The 17,540-nt window shown below is 46.6% G+C and overlaps 1 protein-coding gene across 1 annotated transcript in view; it reads right to left on the reverse strand.

Annotated features, from left to right (window-relative positions):
- The window catches only part of TADA2A (transcriptional adaptor 2A), a 103,728-nt gene that overhangs the window by 37,909 nt on the left and 48,279 nt on the right, over positions 1-17,540 (reverse strand). The window contains exons 8-10 of the mRNA XM_040424189.1: positions 8,375-8,438; positions 5,629-5,672; positions 4,336-4,446 (exon numbers count right to left, since the gene is read on the reverse strand). Of these exons, the coding sequence (XP_040280123.1) occupies positions 4,336-4,446; positions 5,629-5,672; positions 8,375-8,438 (219 nt within the window). The remainder of the gene's footprint in view (positions 1-4,335; positions 4,447-5,628; positions 5,673-8,374; positions 8,439-17,540) is intronic.

Below are 17,540 nucleotides of genomic sequence, written 5' to 3' on the forward strand. Positions count from 1 at the left end.
CGGCAAAGAAAAACGAACGGGAGACAGCTGTCTCAGCTCGCACCAACTAAAGTAGGACTTCCAAGTACGGTGGTAGATTCTGGAGAACAACGGCTTCCTTCACTCGAAAAACCCAGAGCCTTCAGTACGGCAGCTTCAACAGCCATGCCGTTAAATGTAGCGACCCTAAATTCGGGTGGAAGATAGGCCCTTGCGACAGCAAGTCCTCCCGAAGAGGAAGACGCCAAGGTAAGTCGGCGAGAAGTGCGACTAGGGATGCGTGCCACACCCTGCGTGGCTAATTTGGGGCCACAAGAATGACGGGCAGTCCCTCGGACCTGATCTTCCTGAGAAGCAGCGGAATAGGCGGGAACACGTAAGGAAACGTGAACCGACTCCACGGATCACCAGTCCATCGCATGCCAGGGCCCTGGGGTCGCTGGACCATGCGATGAAGTCCTCGACCTTGTTGTTGAAGCGTGAGGCCATGAGAGCCACATCCGGCTGACCCCACCTCTCGCAGATGTCCCTAAAGACCTGCGGGTGAAGAGCCCACTCGCCGGGATCGAGACGCTCCCGGCTGAGAAAGTCCGCAATCCAGTTGTCTACGCCTGGAATGTGAACTACCGATAGCGCCGGAACCTGTTTCTCCCCCCAGCTGAAAATCAGCACCGTCTCCTCAATGACTGTCGGGCTCCGGGTGCCGCCCTGGTGATTGATGTATGCCACCGCCGTGGAGTTGTCGGACTGCACCCGCACCAGACAACCCCTGAGATGGTCAGCACAGTGTTGCAGAGAGAGTCAAATCGCCCTCAACTCCAGAACATTGATTGGAAAGGAGTGCTCCTCGTGTGACCATACTCCCTGGACCAAGAGATTTTGCAACACTCCTCCACAACCCCTGAGGCTTGCGTCCATTGTTAACACCCTCCAACAGAGAGGGAGAAACCAACACCCCGATGTCAACATCGGAGAGGCCATCCACCATCTGAAGGCCCAGAGCACTGTGGGGCAAGGAGACACATTAGCAGATCCAAGGAGGCTGGGGAGCGATCCCAGCTGGACAGAATGGATCGCTGAAGCTCTCTGGTATGGAACTGAGCATAGGGAACTGTTTTGAAGGCAGACACCATGTGCCACAAAGCCTGCATGCAGTGACGAATGGGAACCAGAGCTGGCCACAACAATGAGCGAATCTGAAGATGAGAGCGGATAGTTTTTCCGGAGGCAGGAACACCTTGGCCTGACAAGTGTCTAGTACCATGCCCAGATAAGTCAATCGCTGCGATAGATAAAGACAGGACGCAATGACCGACCTCCGTGACTCCATCCGTAATCTGTGGACGCGAAAGAAACGGTTGCACGCCTTGAGGTCCAGAACGGGACGGACCATGCCCTCTTTTTTGGGAACCACAAAGAGATTGGAGTAAAACCCCTGAAAACTGTCTTGCGCAGGAACTGGAACAATCACACCTTGCTGCAGCAGCGTGTGAATTGCCAGAACAAAAGAATCTGCGGCTGCGGGAGAGGCCGAAAGGGACAACCGAAAAAAAAGGGACGGAGGGGAGGACTTTAAGTCCAGCTTGTAGCCCTCTGCAATGACCTCCCTCACCCATGCATCTGAGACATAAGCCAGCCAAACATGCCGAAACACATGAAGCCGGCCGCCCACCAGAAAGGAGGGCGCCGGGAGCCGCCCGTCATGCAGCGGAGCTCTTAGGGTTAAAGGACTTGGAGCCCTGTTGACGGGAATGCCAGGAAGGCCGTGGCTTAAAAGAAGGTCTGCGACCGACTTATCGGACGCTCCCTTGGGGCTGGAAAAACTCTGAAAGGGAAAAAAAAAAGAAAAAGGCTTCCGCTATTTTGCCTTATTAGACTGCCCCCTGTTCTGTGGTAAATGGGCGCTCTTACCACCTGTAGCATTTGAAATGATCTTATCCAGGCACTTACCAAAAAGTCTGCTGCCGGTAAAGGGGAGGGCCGTCAGGGTCCGCTTTGAAGCATTATCTGCCGCCCAGCAGTAGAGCCATAGGGTACGGCGAATAGCCACCAACAGGGGTGACAAGCGAGCCATAAACCTTGCCGTGTCCAAAGATGCTTCACAAATATATGCACTGGCATGTGAGAGCTGCAGGGCCACATCTGCAAGTTCCCCCGAGGGACTCCCAAGTTGAAACCTTGACGTAAATTACTTGCCCACTCTCCCATAGTCTTGCTCACCCATGTAGAGGCAAGCACCAGCTGCAGCGCAGTGCCCACTGCTCAAAGGCAGATTTTGCAAACGCTTCCCGCTTCTTATCTTTGATATCAGAAAAAGAAGCCCCATCCGCCATTGGCAAGCATGTTTAGCCAAGCGGGAAACTGGCGGGTCCACTATAGGTGGAGCTGACCATTTCTTAGTCAAATCCTCCGGAAAAGGATGTTCAAGCGTTTTGGCAACATGAAATGTTTATCAGGCAAATTCCACTCCTTGGAGAGAGAGGAATCAAACTCCTGGTGACTGGGGAAACACTTCTGCGAATGATGGGACTTCCTAAAGGAAACACCCGCGCTGGCAGAAAATAGGAGACACCTACACCCTTTGGGGGGCGAGGGATGTTTTGGCCCATTTTGTGGGACGGCCGCGATGGGCACACGCCCCATGATCCCCAGAGTCGGACAGGTCAGAGGACTGCCTTGAAGTCTTCCCCCCCCCCTGGCTCCAGCCAGATCAACACCTTCGGTGTGCAGCCCCTTGGTGAGGAACGCTACACCGGAACAGAGGGGACTTTCGCTGGGGCGGCCGTGGTGATGAGATTGCTGGCGGGAGATAGAGGCTTTTACTGGAACCTCTGGTCCTCCTTTTCTTCCGGAGAGCAGGAACGAGCAAGGGGTTTGGGTGACCCCCTGGTCGCCCATCTTCTGCCGACAAACAGGAGTAGGTCGCACAGAAGCTGGTGCCTCTAATAATGGCCCCGGCTGCCCCAGCAGACGCGCCGACCAGGAAGTGGCGTTCAGGGGGAAACTCCGCCCCCTCTCCTCGGCGCGTTCAGGAGGACACCGCCGTGGAAACGGACGCCCCCAGTAGTATGCCCCAAATGCAGCTGGGGCCTCAATTACCAATGGCCCTGTGGAAGCGGCGATGAGGAGGACGCCGAACCAAGGAAGCAACCACATGGGGACTATCACATGGGGGGAGGAGAGGGGGGCACTGAAGGCAGTCTCCTACTCACCTGTCCGAAGTCTTCTGCCCCCCCGGCTCCAGCAGGATCCCCACCTTCGGTGTGCGGCCCCTTGGTGAGGGACGCTACAACGGAAACAGAGGGGACTTTTGCTGGGGCGGCCGCTGTGATGCGCTTGCTGGCGGGAGAAAGAGGCTTTTACAGGGACCTCTGGTCCTCCATTTCTATCTAGAGATCAGGAACGAGCAGAGGGTTTGGGAGACCTCCTGGTCTCTCGTCTCCTGGGTGGGAGTGCAGGCAGAATTTACCTGGACTCCCTGAAGCTTCCCGCTAGAAAAAAAAAAAAGAGACAAAATTTGTAAATCAGAAGACCTGCAACGCAGGAAGGTCTGCCTCCTACAGACACTAAGATAAAACCGATTATCTTGGTCCCTTGCAGGAAGGGATATAGCTGAAGAGGGAGGAGCTTACACTTTGTGTGCTTCGTGTCCGCCTCCTAGCGGCAACAGCTATACCCATGGTCAATGCCTGTGTTCCCCAATGAGACGGATGAGAAAAGTTAATTAACCCCTTCCTACCACAGTCAGGGCAGGAAGGGATTATTTCACAGACTGTAGGCTTATAATTAATTTTATAGCCAGCAGGGGGCCCTCTTACATCAAAAAGAGCACACCCCTGCCGGATTTTTGACTTTACACTTGGAGAGATCTCTGTACACAGCGATGCCACGCAGGGAGACCACTTTGCCTGGTCTCTGGGAAAATTACTTTGGCCGCAGCTGTTTAATGACAGCATGGTTATTGAGATCTCCAGTGCCATGGGGTGCAGTCAAATTGGAAAGTAACCTAACACTTTTAAATGTGAGGTTACAGATATCAGCTTACTGCCATGACGTATATAGTCGTGCGGAGGTAAGCAAAAGATATCAGCACAAATGTAAAATTATGATGTGAGCTCTTAATTACTTAGAGCTAGTTAGGAAAATGTAAACACATTCTTCAGTCAAGTAATTATGGGGATAAAGTTGGGACAAGTGACAAAAAAACAAAAACAAGTAAAATAACCGGTGAGGATGACCTTGTTAAAATGCTTGTTAATTTGAATGTATATTATTTGTCCAGTGAGTTTATATTTCCATAACACAGAAGGACAGAAGGTCTTACAGCAGATTAAAGAAGGAAATATTGTTGCTTACATGCATGGCTCTCTATAAACCGATCGTGGTTTGTTGCTCCTAAAATTCGAGCAAATCGCCTCATTGTTTCATATAGTTCTTGAACATCTTTGGAATACCTTCTTTCTAAAACTGAAAAAAAGAAAAGAAAAAAAAAAACTCTTGACAAATTGATGTTTTAGAATAAAAAAAAGGTTCTCTGATTAGGTGACACTAGCATGGAACTTTCTGGTCCTCATGGGAAAGGCTATGTGTCCCAAGAAGACCAAGAAAGATTCACAGCAGTAAACACAGGGCAATTCATAAGGAAATTTATTCTGCCAGAGATCTGAGACTGGGGCGGATGTAGTGCAACACAACAAGAAAAACACCAAGGCACTGTACAAACCAAGGCATCTTCTACACATATAGTTGTTATAATGCACTCCTACTCTACCAGATTTTCTGGATCAACAAAAAGAAGAAAAAAAAAAAAAGCTGTGGCTTCCCCATATTGCAACTTTTTTTTTCTCTCACAAAAACTGTGTGTCTAACAGTCCATAAAACAGGGTACACATTATTTAGCTTTGTGGTGCTCTGTAGCCAATGACTGCAATACACCAGTTTGTAACAGCTTTTTAACAGTTTCTCCTTTGTACATTTCTACTTTCTCCTTTCTGTTGATACTGAGCCCTGATTATTTTCTTTTTGTAAACTGTAAAAAAATCTTCAAATGAGAAGATTTTTGGAGCCGACAATCCCTGGGGTTATTGCCTGTGCCCTTGAACAAAACCAACTTCGCCTGGCTGTGGTCCTGTCGCTACTCCATTCCCTGCAAGACCAGGAAGCAGCTTGGTCTCGTGATCGCTGCAGCCAATCACACGCCTCAGTGTTTACGGCAACTTAAACCATACACCACTGCTGTGACATGGCATCTAAGTTGCTGTGACCACCAAGGCCTTTGATTAGCCACAGCGGTCACAGGACCAAGCTGCTTCTTGGTCCTGCAGGAACTGTAAGCTCTAGGAATGAAGCAGGAATAAACATATATATATTTTTTTTTTTAAGTTAAGCGAGACAGGGAAGGACCCAGGGCTTGTCAACTCCAAGGCCAGAAAACCACTTTAAAAGTTAAAATAACATTCTGACTACCTGCAGTCTCAACTAGAGGGAGCTCACAAGCGTGCTACATACTGTTATAAGTTGAACTCTATTGCAGGCATGTTAACTTTTAAATGTTTATCTATGTACTTTTATAGTAATAGCATATCATATTCTCACACACTTGCCCTGAAATTAGGAATACATTTGAGATTACAAGCAAAAACAACTTACTTTGAAATTTCCTCAGATTTATGAGGCCATGTTCTCTTATAATCCTATGCAAAAATAAAAATGTCATTTAATGGCAGTCATGTCCCATACAATGTACTGTATATATCAGGGTTTCTCAACTCTGGTCCTCAGGGCCCACCTACCAGTCATGTTTTCAGGATTTCCTTAGTACTGAGCAGGTGATATAATTAGTTACCACAGGTATTCATTCTGTGGGATATTCTCAAATTCTGACCGGTAGGTGGGTCTCGAGTAACTGGAGTTGAGAAACCCTATTATATATTCATATTTATAAACTCCAATCCTACAAGTTTAGTTGCAACTTCACATTTTGGAACAGATCCAATTTTAGCATGCTTTTTTACTGTTTGTGATACTGTCTGGGTTGTACGATCAGCAAATTTGTGCAGACCTGCTCAATAGCAATCACTGGCCCTCTGCCTCCTTATAAATGTATGCCTCGTTTATCAAAGCTGTCTAACAGTAGGATTGTTGCCCAAATGAACCCATCAGAGCTCAGCATTTATTTCGGAAGCTGCTCTGGAAAAATGAAAGCTAAGCTCTGATTGGTTGCTATTGCCAACAAAGACAATGTTGATAATGAGCGGACTAACAAAGAATCAATTATGTGACTAATATTATTCATGTATTTCTGATCAAAGTTTTATTTTTTCTCGTTCTCAGTGTTCATACTGCTAAATGTCATTCTAATTAAGATAAATCGTTTTCTACCACCAACCTGCAGGACAGTCACAATTGCAATCTGATGAATAACTTCAGAAAAATAATATTTTTAAAAAATTCAAATGGCCTACATTTACTATTTTGGAAGCACATTAATTCTGCTGGTGCATTTTTGGCACAATTTGGTACATCTCATTTTATAAATATTTATGAAGATAGACCAGTGACAGGGTGTGGCTTTGTGAGAAACGGATAGTGGCATGAGACATTTTGTAGCAAAATTCTGGTACAGAATTCAGTTGCAAGGTAAGCTAATAGGTGGCATAAACAAACTACACAATGTAAAGTTGCACCAGATTGATCCAGCATCAGCCACTGTGATAAATCTCACGGATCTGTAAGTCAGGATTAGTAAATATGTCCCAGTGTTCTGGGGTGAAAATGTATAGGGTGGATATACCCTGGACAGTGACAAGTTTGCTACTCATTGGGGTGCATTCACAAAGAAAGGTTTTATGTTATGTTATATGTCAGGGTTTGTTGTTTTTTATGTAGAAAACAAAGGTTACAAAACTGGCATGTGTGACTATTTCCACAGTAAGGCCGGGTTCACACGAACGTGTGTGACCTGTGCCTGTGAAGCGGACACATCGGATCGCGGACCCATTCACTTTAAAAGATAGGACTTGTTCTATCTTTTAGCGGAACGGAACAACGGGACGTAACCCCAGGAGGCACTCCGTAGTGCTTCCGAGGGGTCCCGTCCCGTGCGGCCGTTCCGCGATTCCGGATTAGCGGACCCATTGAAGTGAATGGGTCCGCATCCGTGATGCGGAATTCACACGGAACTGTGGCCGTGTATTGCGGCCCGCGATTTGCGGGCCGTGTATTGCGGCCCGCGATTTGCGGGCCGCAATACGGCCACGGGTCACGCACGTTCGTGTGAACTTAGCCTAACAGTCTCACTAGTAGGTTCACCGGGCTATGATAAAAGCCTGATGAGTGTTTTTTTTGCTTTCACATTTACTCATCATCATTTTTTCCATTTCCTCCCCTATCTATGCTACAGTTTTTCCCATTTATTTACTTTACTTACTTAGATAGTGTAACATATTTTGCAGTATTTACAGACAATATCACTTAACTGTCTCCAATAGGTCACAGTCTAAGTTCCCTATCAGTATGTCTTTGTAAACCCACACAAACACGGGGAGAAAATACAAACATTTAATATGGGCATGTAGTTATGCGAGTTCATTCTGGAAGAGGTTGTAGACACCCTTTCAAGAGTTTACCTTTGTCCCAATCCTTATGACCCAGGGGTTTGTCTTTCAAGCATTCTATCTGAAGAATTATGGTCACATCATGAGGGAGTCTTTTTGAGGGAAACATTATTCCTGGCTCGCAAGGCGATTGCTTTGAGATGCATAGGAAATCTCCAACCCAGTCTTAGTCAATGGAAAGCCTTAGTAAACCAGACTGATATGTTTGAAAATGTATTTAAAAACAGAGGATGTCAGCAAACATTTAAGAAAACGTAGGGTGTGTGGTGTCTTCTCTTTGTACCTTGAGCACCCGATTGCTGCACCATCAACCATGAACCTCTACAACTACAGTGTAAGAATGAGATATTGCTCTGTATACTTTTAACACTATCACTTTTATTGTAATTCTTGCTCGTCAATGTGCTGCGTATTGTATCCTTCATGTAGATGCCATACTGTTTTATTCATGTTTAATAAACAAAGTTTAAAAAAATAAAATAATTAACAACTGGTTGTTGCCGTACCCACTGCCAATAGGGTATGTCCCTGCAAAGTATGCCACTAGAGTCACTGATAGAACAGTGTCAGACTTTGATGTGCATACACTCCTGTTAACACCCAGTTGTCAACATGCTCCAGTACTATTTTTTTGGGTGAATACAAGTATTTCCTAAATTAAGCATGTCAGGATAGCTGACAGGTACCCTTTAAAATATGGAATTAAACAGCTTGTGAAAACTGCTAGTAAACAATTTCAAATTGTAACGGAGAAGAAATAAAATCAGTTATTACACTACCTTTTTCGACGCTGTCTCTCTTTCAGTCGGGAATGGTAAATATCCACAACAGCAATTTTTAAAGCTGCAGAAATAAAAAGAGAGAATAACGTGCCAGAGACAAGTGAAGAAGAAAACTTTGATATCGGGCAGTCTTTCCTTAGTGTAGTCATTGATATTAGATCAGTGGGAGTCCAACTTCAGGCTCACCAACCAATCAGCTGAAGCTGCAGTTCTGCTCCTTTCCTTTCAAATGAATGACACTAAGCTGCAATCGGAGACACAGCCACTGCAAAATCTGCACAGCTATGCCTGGTATACAAAGAACTGGAGGTTGCGCTCACTGTAGAGCCATATTCATTTTACTGGTGAAGGAAGGCTGTGTAGACCCCCCACCAATCTGATATTGGCAGCCTATCCTAAGTAACCATCCTAAAAGAACTAGAAAGTGGAAATCCATTCTCCGCAGCAAAGGAAAATGGCCTCCCTAAACTTTGTAAAATGTATGCTGCAATGTTGGTGCGGACAACACTGGTATAAGGCTATTTTCACACTTGTGCTTGCGGAAGTCCGCTCCGGCCCCATCCGCAATAATGGGGGGGCGCCGGAGGTCCGGGCGCCGCACGGCAAACATGCAGAGATGTGGGCGGAATAAAATTAAAGCAATTAGAGCATGTTGCGGTTTTTGTCCGTCCGCCTCTCTGCTTCTTTGCCGTGATGCGGCCGGACTTCCCGTGCGCCCCCATTATAGCGAATGGGGCCGGAGTGGACTCCCGCCAGCACGGTGGACTTTCGGTAGCACGGAACGGGCAGGCTGTTCCCCTGCCGGAAAAGGCTAATGCAAGTGTGAAAGTAGCCTAAAACATACAATAGACCGCCCAACACAATGGTTGCAAGTGCAACAAAAAATATATAATTTTGCTTTCAATTTTTAGACTAAAACCGCTTTCACACAGTAAGGATTTTGGTCAGTGATTTTTACCAGTGATTGTTAATAAGCTCCACTCCTGGCTTTGGCGAACAATCACTGACTATCTGAGGGAAGCAGTCCCCAGGACTGTCTGCACTGCTGTCATAGTGAGACAGAGCATAATGTATTAGCATACAGGAGTATGCTAATAATATATAATGCATTTGAAAAGTAATCAGACCGTTTCACTTTTTTCCTCATTTTGTTATGTTGCAGCCCTGCGCTAAAATTAAAAAAAATCATGATTTTTCCCATCAGTCTGCAATCTATACCCCATAATTGAAAACAGAAATTTAGAAATGTTTGCACATTTATTAAAAAGGAAGAAAATAAAATCTCCCAAGTAGATTAGTATTTAGACCGTTTGCTATGACACTTGAAATTTAGCTATAGGGAGCCTCCCATTTCTCTTGATCATCTGAGATTGTTGGAATCCACCTGTAGTAAATTCAGTTGGTTGGACATGATTTGCAAAGACAGACCCCTGTTTATATAAGGTCTCACAGTTAATGTATATCGGAGCAAAAACAAAGCCATAAGGAGGAAAGGACTGCCTGTAGAACTCACAGACAGGATTGCGTTTTGGGCACAGATCTGGAGAAGGGTAATAAAAAATAAAAAAAAATATAAAAAACGTGCTGCACTGTTCTCATGTGGCTTAATTTCTAAAAGGAAGAAGTTTGGAACAATCAGGACTCTTCCTAGAGCTGCCCGCCCACCAAAGTAATCGGGGGAGAAGAGTCTTGGTAAGAGGTGACCAAGGACCCAATGGTCACTGTGGTTGAGCTCCAAAGATCCTGTGTGCAGATGGGAGAAACTTCCAGAAGGCGAACCCTCACTGCAGCACTCCACCGATCTGGACTTAGAGTGGCCAGAAAGAAGCCTCTCCTCAGTAAAAGACACATGACTCTCACACTGTGAGAAACTAGATTCTCTTGTACGGTATGATGAAACCAAGACTGAACTTTTTGGCCTCAATTCTAAGCCCCATGTCTAGAGGAACCCAGCACTACTTATCACCTGCCCAGAACCAGCCCTACAATGAAGCATGGTTGTTACAACATCATGCTGTGTTTTTTTGTTTTTTTTTCAGCAGCTGAGACAGGGAGACTGGTCAGGGTTGAGGGAAAGCATAATGGAACATAGATATTCTTCATAAAAACCTGATGTAGAATGCTCTGGACCTCAGACTGAAACAAAAGTTCACCTTCAAACAAGTAAGACAATGACCCAAGCACACAGCCAAGAAAACAAAGGAGTGCCGTAGGGGCAACACTATGAATGTTCTTGAGTGGCCCAGTCAAATCCTGACTTGAACCCAAACAGCTCTGGAGAGATCTGAAAATGGATGTCCACTGATGGTCCCCATCCAACCTGACAGAGCTTGGGGGCATCTGCAGAGAAGAATGGCAGCAAATCCCCAAATTCAGGTATGCAAACCTTGTGGCATCATACCCAAGAACACTGTAAGCTGCAATCACTGCCAAAGGTGCCTCAACTAAGAAGTGAGTAAATTGGCCTTTTTTCAATAAATTGGTCTTTCTTTTTCAATAAATTAGCAAAGATTTCAAACATTCTGCTTTCACTTGGTCATTATGGGGTATTGAGTACAGAATGATGAGGGAAAACGTTTTTTTTTTTTCATTTTAGCACAAGGCAACATAAATGCACTGCACATTAGAAATGTGAAATAAAGTTATAAAATAGTAATTCCATAATTAAATGCTATAAATAATGCAATAAAAAAAAAATCCCCAAAAAGCTATTTTTTTTTCATGTAAAATGCATTTTACTGTGCAGACATTAATCCCTTTAGGACTGAGCCATTTTTCATCTTTCTGACTAAACCTAATTTTGCTAATCTGACATGTGTCACTTTATGAGGTAATAACTTTGGAATATTTTTACCGGTACTTATCCAAGTGATTCTAAGACTGTCTTTTTCAAAACACATCGTACTTAACGTTAATTTTCCTTTTACGTTTATTCATTTTAAATTAAATTAGCAGTTTTCGAAAATTAGAATTTCTGTGCTTATCAGACAGATAATTATACCTCACAAGATAGTTATTATTATTCACCATATGTCTAATTTATGTTGGCATCATTTCGTAAATGTCATTTAATTTTTTTTAGACGGCTTAGGCTAGTTTAACACTAGCGTTCAGAGATCCGGCAAGCTGTTCCGCTGGGACTGCCAGAGTTCTCTGGTTTCTGCACTACTGGATGCTGCCTGAATGCCCGCCAGCCCTATTAACTGCATGTAGCAGTATTTGTCCATCCGATTCTCTGCATATTTGCCGGGTTGAAGACGGCATTCAGGCAGCATCTGGGAAAATAGAATTTTAGAAACAATTTTTAAAATTTCCAAGAAAATTTCCAAAATCTACATTTTAAGAACAGATCATTTCTGAAGTGACTTTAAGGGGCTTACGTAATAGACACCACCCATAAATGACCCTATTTCAGAAACTCAAATTATTCAAATTGATTTTAGAAAGGTTTGTTTTGCTGTTATCCCTTATGGTGTTATAGGGAAAAATGGATTGAAGGGGAAAATCTGCTAAAAAATAAATAAATTTAATTTTTACAGTTCACCCCCATTTTGCTTTCATTCCTGTGGAACACTTAAAGGGTTAACAGAAAAACAAACCTCAATATATTTTACCCCGATTCTGCAAGTTACAGAAACATTCCATATGTGGTCATCAACTGCTGCATGGGCACACGGCAGGGCTCAGAATGGAAGGAGCACAATATGTTTTTTGGAGGGCAAATTTTCCTAGAATGGTTTCTGGGTGCCATATCGTATTTGAAGAGACCCTGAGAAACCCCTTACAGAGGAAATCACCAAAATAAACCACATTTTGGAAACTACACCCCTCAAGGAATTTATCAGGGGGTGAAGTGAGCACTTTGATCCCACAGGTGCTTCATACAGTTTAGAAACACTTAACTGTAAAAAAATAGAAAATTTTATTTCTTCCCGTAAAATTTTGTTTTAGCCCCAGACTTTTCATTTTCACTTAGGGCAACGAGAAAAAGCACCCCATAATTTGTTATGCTTTTTCTCCTGAATACAAAGACAGCCCATATGTGTTCATAAACTATGGTATGGTGACATGGCAGGGCTCAGTAGGAAAGGAGAGCCATTTGGCTTTAGGAGGGAAGACTTTGCTGAAAAAGTGTTCGGGCGCCATTCCCCCTTTAAAGAGACCCTTAGGTACCATTTCAGTTGCAACAATCCCTTCACTCCCCAGAAGTTAACCATTCTGGAAACTACATGCATTAAGGAATTTATCCAGGATGTGATCAGTTTTGTGACCTTCACAGTCTGCGATTGTCCATATTGCCTCCTTTGCTGTCTTGATACATTTTTTCGCACATTATTTCACACATCACATTATACACTGCTCGTTTCCAGGGGTTACAATCACCTTGCAATTCAGCAGTATAAGCCATGTTTGCACACTACAGGAAAAAGTGCAGGGTTCTCTGGTGGCTGGGACCATGAGAGCATGTATAGGCATGCCTACACAGTAGCTGGGACCGTGGCAGGACATATAGGCACGCCTGCACAGCAACTCTCGTCACAGCCACTTTGCACCTGTGCTGCAGCGGTAGCCTTAACCTCTGGAAACGAGCAGTGTATAATGCGATGGAAAAAGGAAGCAATATAGGCAATCCTATCTGTGGATGACACTGAGGGAGGGGGGGATATCTGTGGATGACACTGAGGGAGGGGGGGATATCTGTGGATGACACTGAGGGAGGGGGGGATATCTGTGGATGACACTGAGGGAGGGGGGATATCTGTGGATGACACTGAGGGAGGGGGGGATATCTGTGGATGACACTGAGGGAGGGGGGGATATCTGTGGATGACACTGAGGGAGGGGGGGATATCTGTGGATGACACTGAGGGAGGGGGGGGATATCTGTGGATGACACTGAGGGAGGGGGGGATATCTGTGGATGACACTGAGGGAGGGGGGGATATCTGTGGATGACACTGAGGGAGGGGGGGATATCTGTGGATGACACTGAGGGAGGGGGGGATATCTGTGGATGACACTGAGGGAGGGGGGATATCTGTGGATGACACTGAGGGAGGGGGGGATATCTGTGGATGACACTGAGGGAGGGGGGGATATCTGTGGATGACACTGAGGGAGGGGGGGATATCTGTGGATGACACTGAGGGAGGGGGGATATCTGTGGATGACACTGAGGGAGGGGGGATATCTGTGGATGACACTGAGGGAGGGGGGATATCTGTGGATGGCACTGAGGGAGGGGGGATATCTGTGGATGACACTGAGGGAGGGGGGATATCTGTGGATGACACTGAGGGAGGGGGGATATCTGTGGATGACACTGAGGGAGGGGGGGGGGATATCTGTGGATGACACTGAGGGAGGGGGGGGGGATATCTGTGGATGACACTGAGGGAGGGGGGGATATCTGTGGATGACACTGAGGGAGGGGGGGATATCTGTGGATGACACTGAGGGAGGGGGGGATATCTGTGGATGACACTGAGGGAGGGGGGATATCTGTGGATGACACTGAGGGAGGGGGGGGATATCTGTGGATGACACTGAGGGAGGGGGGGATATCTGTGGATGACACTGAGGGAGGGGGGGATATCTGTGGATGACACTGAGGGAGGGGGGATATCTGTGGATGACACTGAGGGAGGGGGGATATCTGTGGATGGCACTGAGGGAGGGGGGATATCTGTGGATGACACTGAGGGAGGGGGGATATCTGTGGATGACACTGAGGGAGGGGGGATATCTGTGGATGACACTGAGGGAGGGGGGATATCTGTGGATGACACTGAGGGAGGGGGGATATCTGTGGATGACACTGAGGGGGGGGGATATCTGTAAATGACACTGGGGGGGGTATCTGTGGATGACACTGAGGGGGGATATCTGTGGATGACACTGAGGGGGGGGATATCTGTGGATGACACTGAGGGGGGGGATATCTGTGGATGACACTGAGGGGGGGATATCTGTGGATGACACTGAGGGGGGTCATATCTGTGGATGACACTGGGGGGGTCATATCTGTGGATGACACTGGGGGGGTCATATCTGTGGATGACACGGGGGGGTCATATCTGTGGATGACACAGGGGGGGGTCATATCTGTGGATGACACGGGGGGGGGTCATATCTGTGGATGACACTGAGGGGGGGGTCTGTGGATGACACTGTGGATGACACTGAGGGGGGGGGGGGGTCTGTGGATGACACTGAGGGGGGGGTTCTGTGGATGACACTGAGGGGGGGGGTTCTGTGGATGACACTGAGGGGGGGGGGTTCTGTGGATGACACTGAGGGGGGGGGGGGTCTGTGGATGACACTGAGGGGGGGTCTGTGGATGACACTGAGGGGGGGGTCTGTGGATGACACTGGGGGGGGGGGGGATCTGTGGATGACACTGGGGGGGGGGAAATCTGTGGATGACACTGAGGGGGGGAATCTGTGGATGACACTGAGGGGGGGAATCTGTGGATGACACTGAGGGGGGGAATCTGTGGATGACACTGAGGGGGGGAATCTGTGGATGACACTGAGGGGGGGAATCTGTGGATGACACTGAGGGGGGGAATCTGTGGATGACACTGAGGGGGGGAATCTGTGGATGACACTGAGGGGGGGGGGGGGAATCTGTGGATGACACTGAGGGGGGGGGAATCTGTGGATGACACTGAGGGGGGGGGAATCTGTGGATGACACTGAGGGGGGGGAATCTGTGGATGACACTGAGGGGGGGGAATCTGTGGATGACACTGAGGGGGATCTAGGGAGGGGTAGGGGGATCTAGGGAGGGGTGTGGGAGGTCCTGGAGGGGTGTTTGGGTGGAAGCTCTGGAAGGGGTGGGAGGTCCGATAGGTATGTGGGGGTGGGAGATCTGGGAGGGGGGCCCATTTTTTTTTGCTATGGGGCCCAGTCATTTCTAGCTACGCCCCTTATTGGTAAGATTGGGCGGGCACTGGAGCGATAGAGCGCCCTGCTGTAGGAGAAGCCGGCGGGAGATGAAAGGAGGAGGGGCCAGCTCCTGGTGGTGTCGGGCACATGGCGCAAGCATGGCGGTGGAGGATCTGACTGAAGCCTAAAGACCAGACATCAAGGTAGACCTGCAGAAGAAGGTGACAGCGCAGTATGTGATGTATACATACCGTATATACTCGAGTATAAGCCGACCCGAATATAAGCCGAGGCCCCTAATTTTACCCCAAAAAAATGGGAAAAATTATTGACTTGAGTTTAAGACTAGGGTACATATAGCATCTTATGCTGGTCCCCCTCATGGCCCTATGTGTCCCCTCATGTGTCCTAAACTGCGCACATAACTGGCTGTGTGTGTAAAGTATTTTACTATTGTGTAAAACAAGCTCTCTCCTATTGATAACATGGCCGCCTCTGTACTCACTGTCACTATGAATGCACTACAGCGAGCTGGCCGGCGCGTGACTGACGTCACTTAGTAACGCTCCTCCCACTTTAGGAAGCAGGAGCGTTACTAAGTGACGTCAGTCACGCGCCGGCCGGGCCGCTTGCTGCAGTGCATTCATCATGAAAGTGAGTACAGAGGCTGGACCTGTTATCAATAGGAGAGAGATTGTTTCACACACTAGTAAAATACTTTACACACAAAGCCAGTTATGTGAGCGGGGCCCCTTCATATATAAATCGCAGCATTTTCGGGTCGGCCAAATCGCTCCTACTGGGAGCTTAACAGAGGTGCCGCGCGGACGTGCTGGGAGCTGACCGGAGCAGCTGTAAAGGTAAGTAACAGCTTCTCCGGCCCCCAACATGTCATGGTCTGTATTATGGCAATGTAAGTTGCCATAATACAGACCTAGACTCGAGTATAAGACGAGGGGGCTTTTTGAGCACAAAAATATGTGCCAAAAAACTTGTTTTATACTCGAGTATAAACGGTATGTGCAATGTATGTAGTGCAGTGTGTGATCATCACATACTACACTACATACATTACACACATGTATACATCACATGCCCCCTCACAGTAATAATGCCAAGATATGTGCCCTCTTCACAGTAGTAATGCTCACACATGCCCCCTCACAGTAGTTATGCCCAGATATGTGCCCCCTTACAGTAATGATGCCAAGATATGTGCCCTCTTCACAGATGTAATGCTCATGCATGCCCCCTCACAGTAGTTATGCCCAGATATGTGCCCCCTCACAGTAGTTAGGCCCAAATATGTGCCCTCTTCACAGTAGTAATGCTCACACGTGCCCCCTCACAGCGTTTGCATTTCTTTCTGGCAAAGCTACCTGGTTCCGGCCCGCGAAATTTATACCAAGTCTAGTGCGGCCCTTAGACGAAAAATGGTTGGGCACCACTGATTTAGAGCATATATTTTTAAGATGTAAAGCACCTCAATATTTATTGGACTCTCTCTCCTGAGTTCAGAAATACTTCCAAATTGGCCCTAATCTGCTGCTTGGACACATGGCAGGGCCTGAATACGAAGGAACACCACAAGCCTTATCTTCACTTAAATTTTGCAGATACTTAACTATTGTTAAAATCCTAGATATTCATTTAGGGCAGTGGTGGAGACCCTATGGCACGGGTGCCAGAGGGGGCTCTCAGAGCCCTCTCTGTGGGCACCCGTGCACTGGCAAAAGTCTAAGGCATACCATATTCCTTAGACTTTTCTTGCCATTCATCATCGCAGGGCACACTATTAACGGCATAAGCAGCACACTGAATGTAGGCAGACTATAAATGATAAAGTACGTGGAAAATATACTATATTGGACTGTAGTATTCAGGGTATATTGCAGTGTTGGAACTTTGCAATAAATATGTGGGTTTTGGGTTACAGTTTGGGCACTCAGTCTGTAAAAGGTTCGCCATCACTGATCCAGGGGTATAATGAGAATGTTTTGTTTTATTATGATAAACTGAAGGGACCTGGGAAATAAATTCATAAAATGTAGTATTGCAGAAAGGTATTGTAAATGTGGAAGAATTTCTTTATACACAGTCCGAGGTGAGAGGGACAGGTGTAACATTGGTATATTTGCGCATACCAGTTTTGGAACAGACAACACTTTTTCTGGGAACCACAATTTTTTTCTCATCTAGCATCGATATCAGCATGTCCTGAATATATATATATTTTTAAAAGACCCCTTTGCTTTGTAGAGCCCTGCTCTCA

The sequence above is a fragment of the Bufo bufo genome, chromosome 3 (assembly GCF_905171765.1).
Source record: "Bufo bufo chromosome 3, aBufBuf1.1, whole genome shotgun sequence".
Classification (NCBI taxonomy): domain Eukaryota; kingdom Metazoa; phylum Chordata; class Amphibia; order Anura; family Bufonidae; genus Bufo; species Bufo bufo.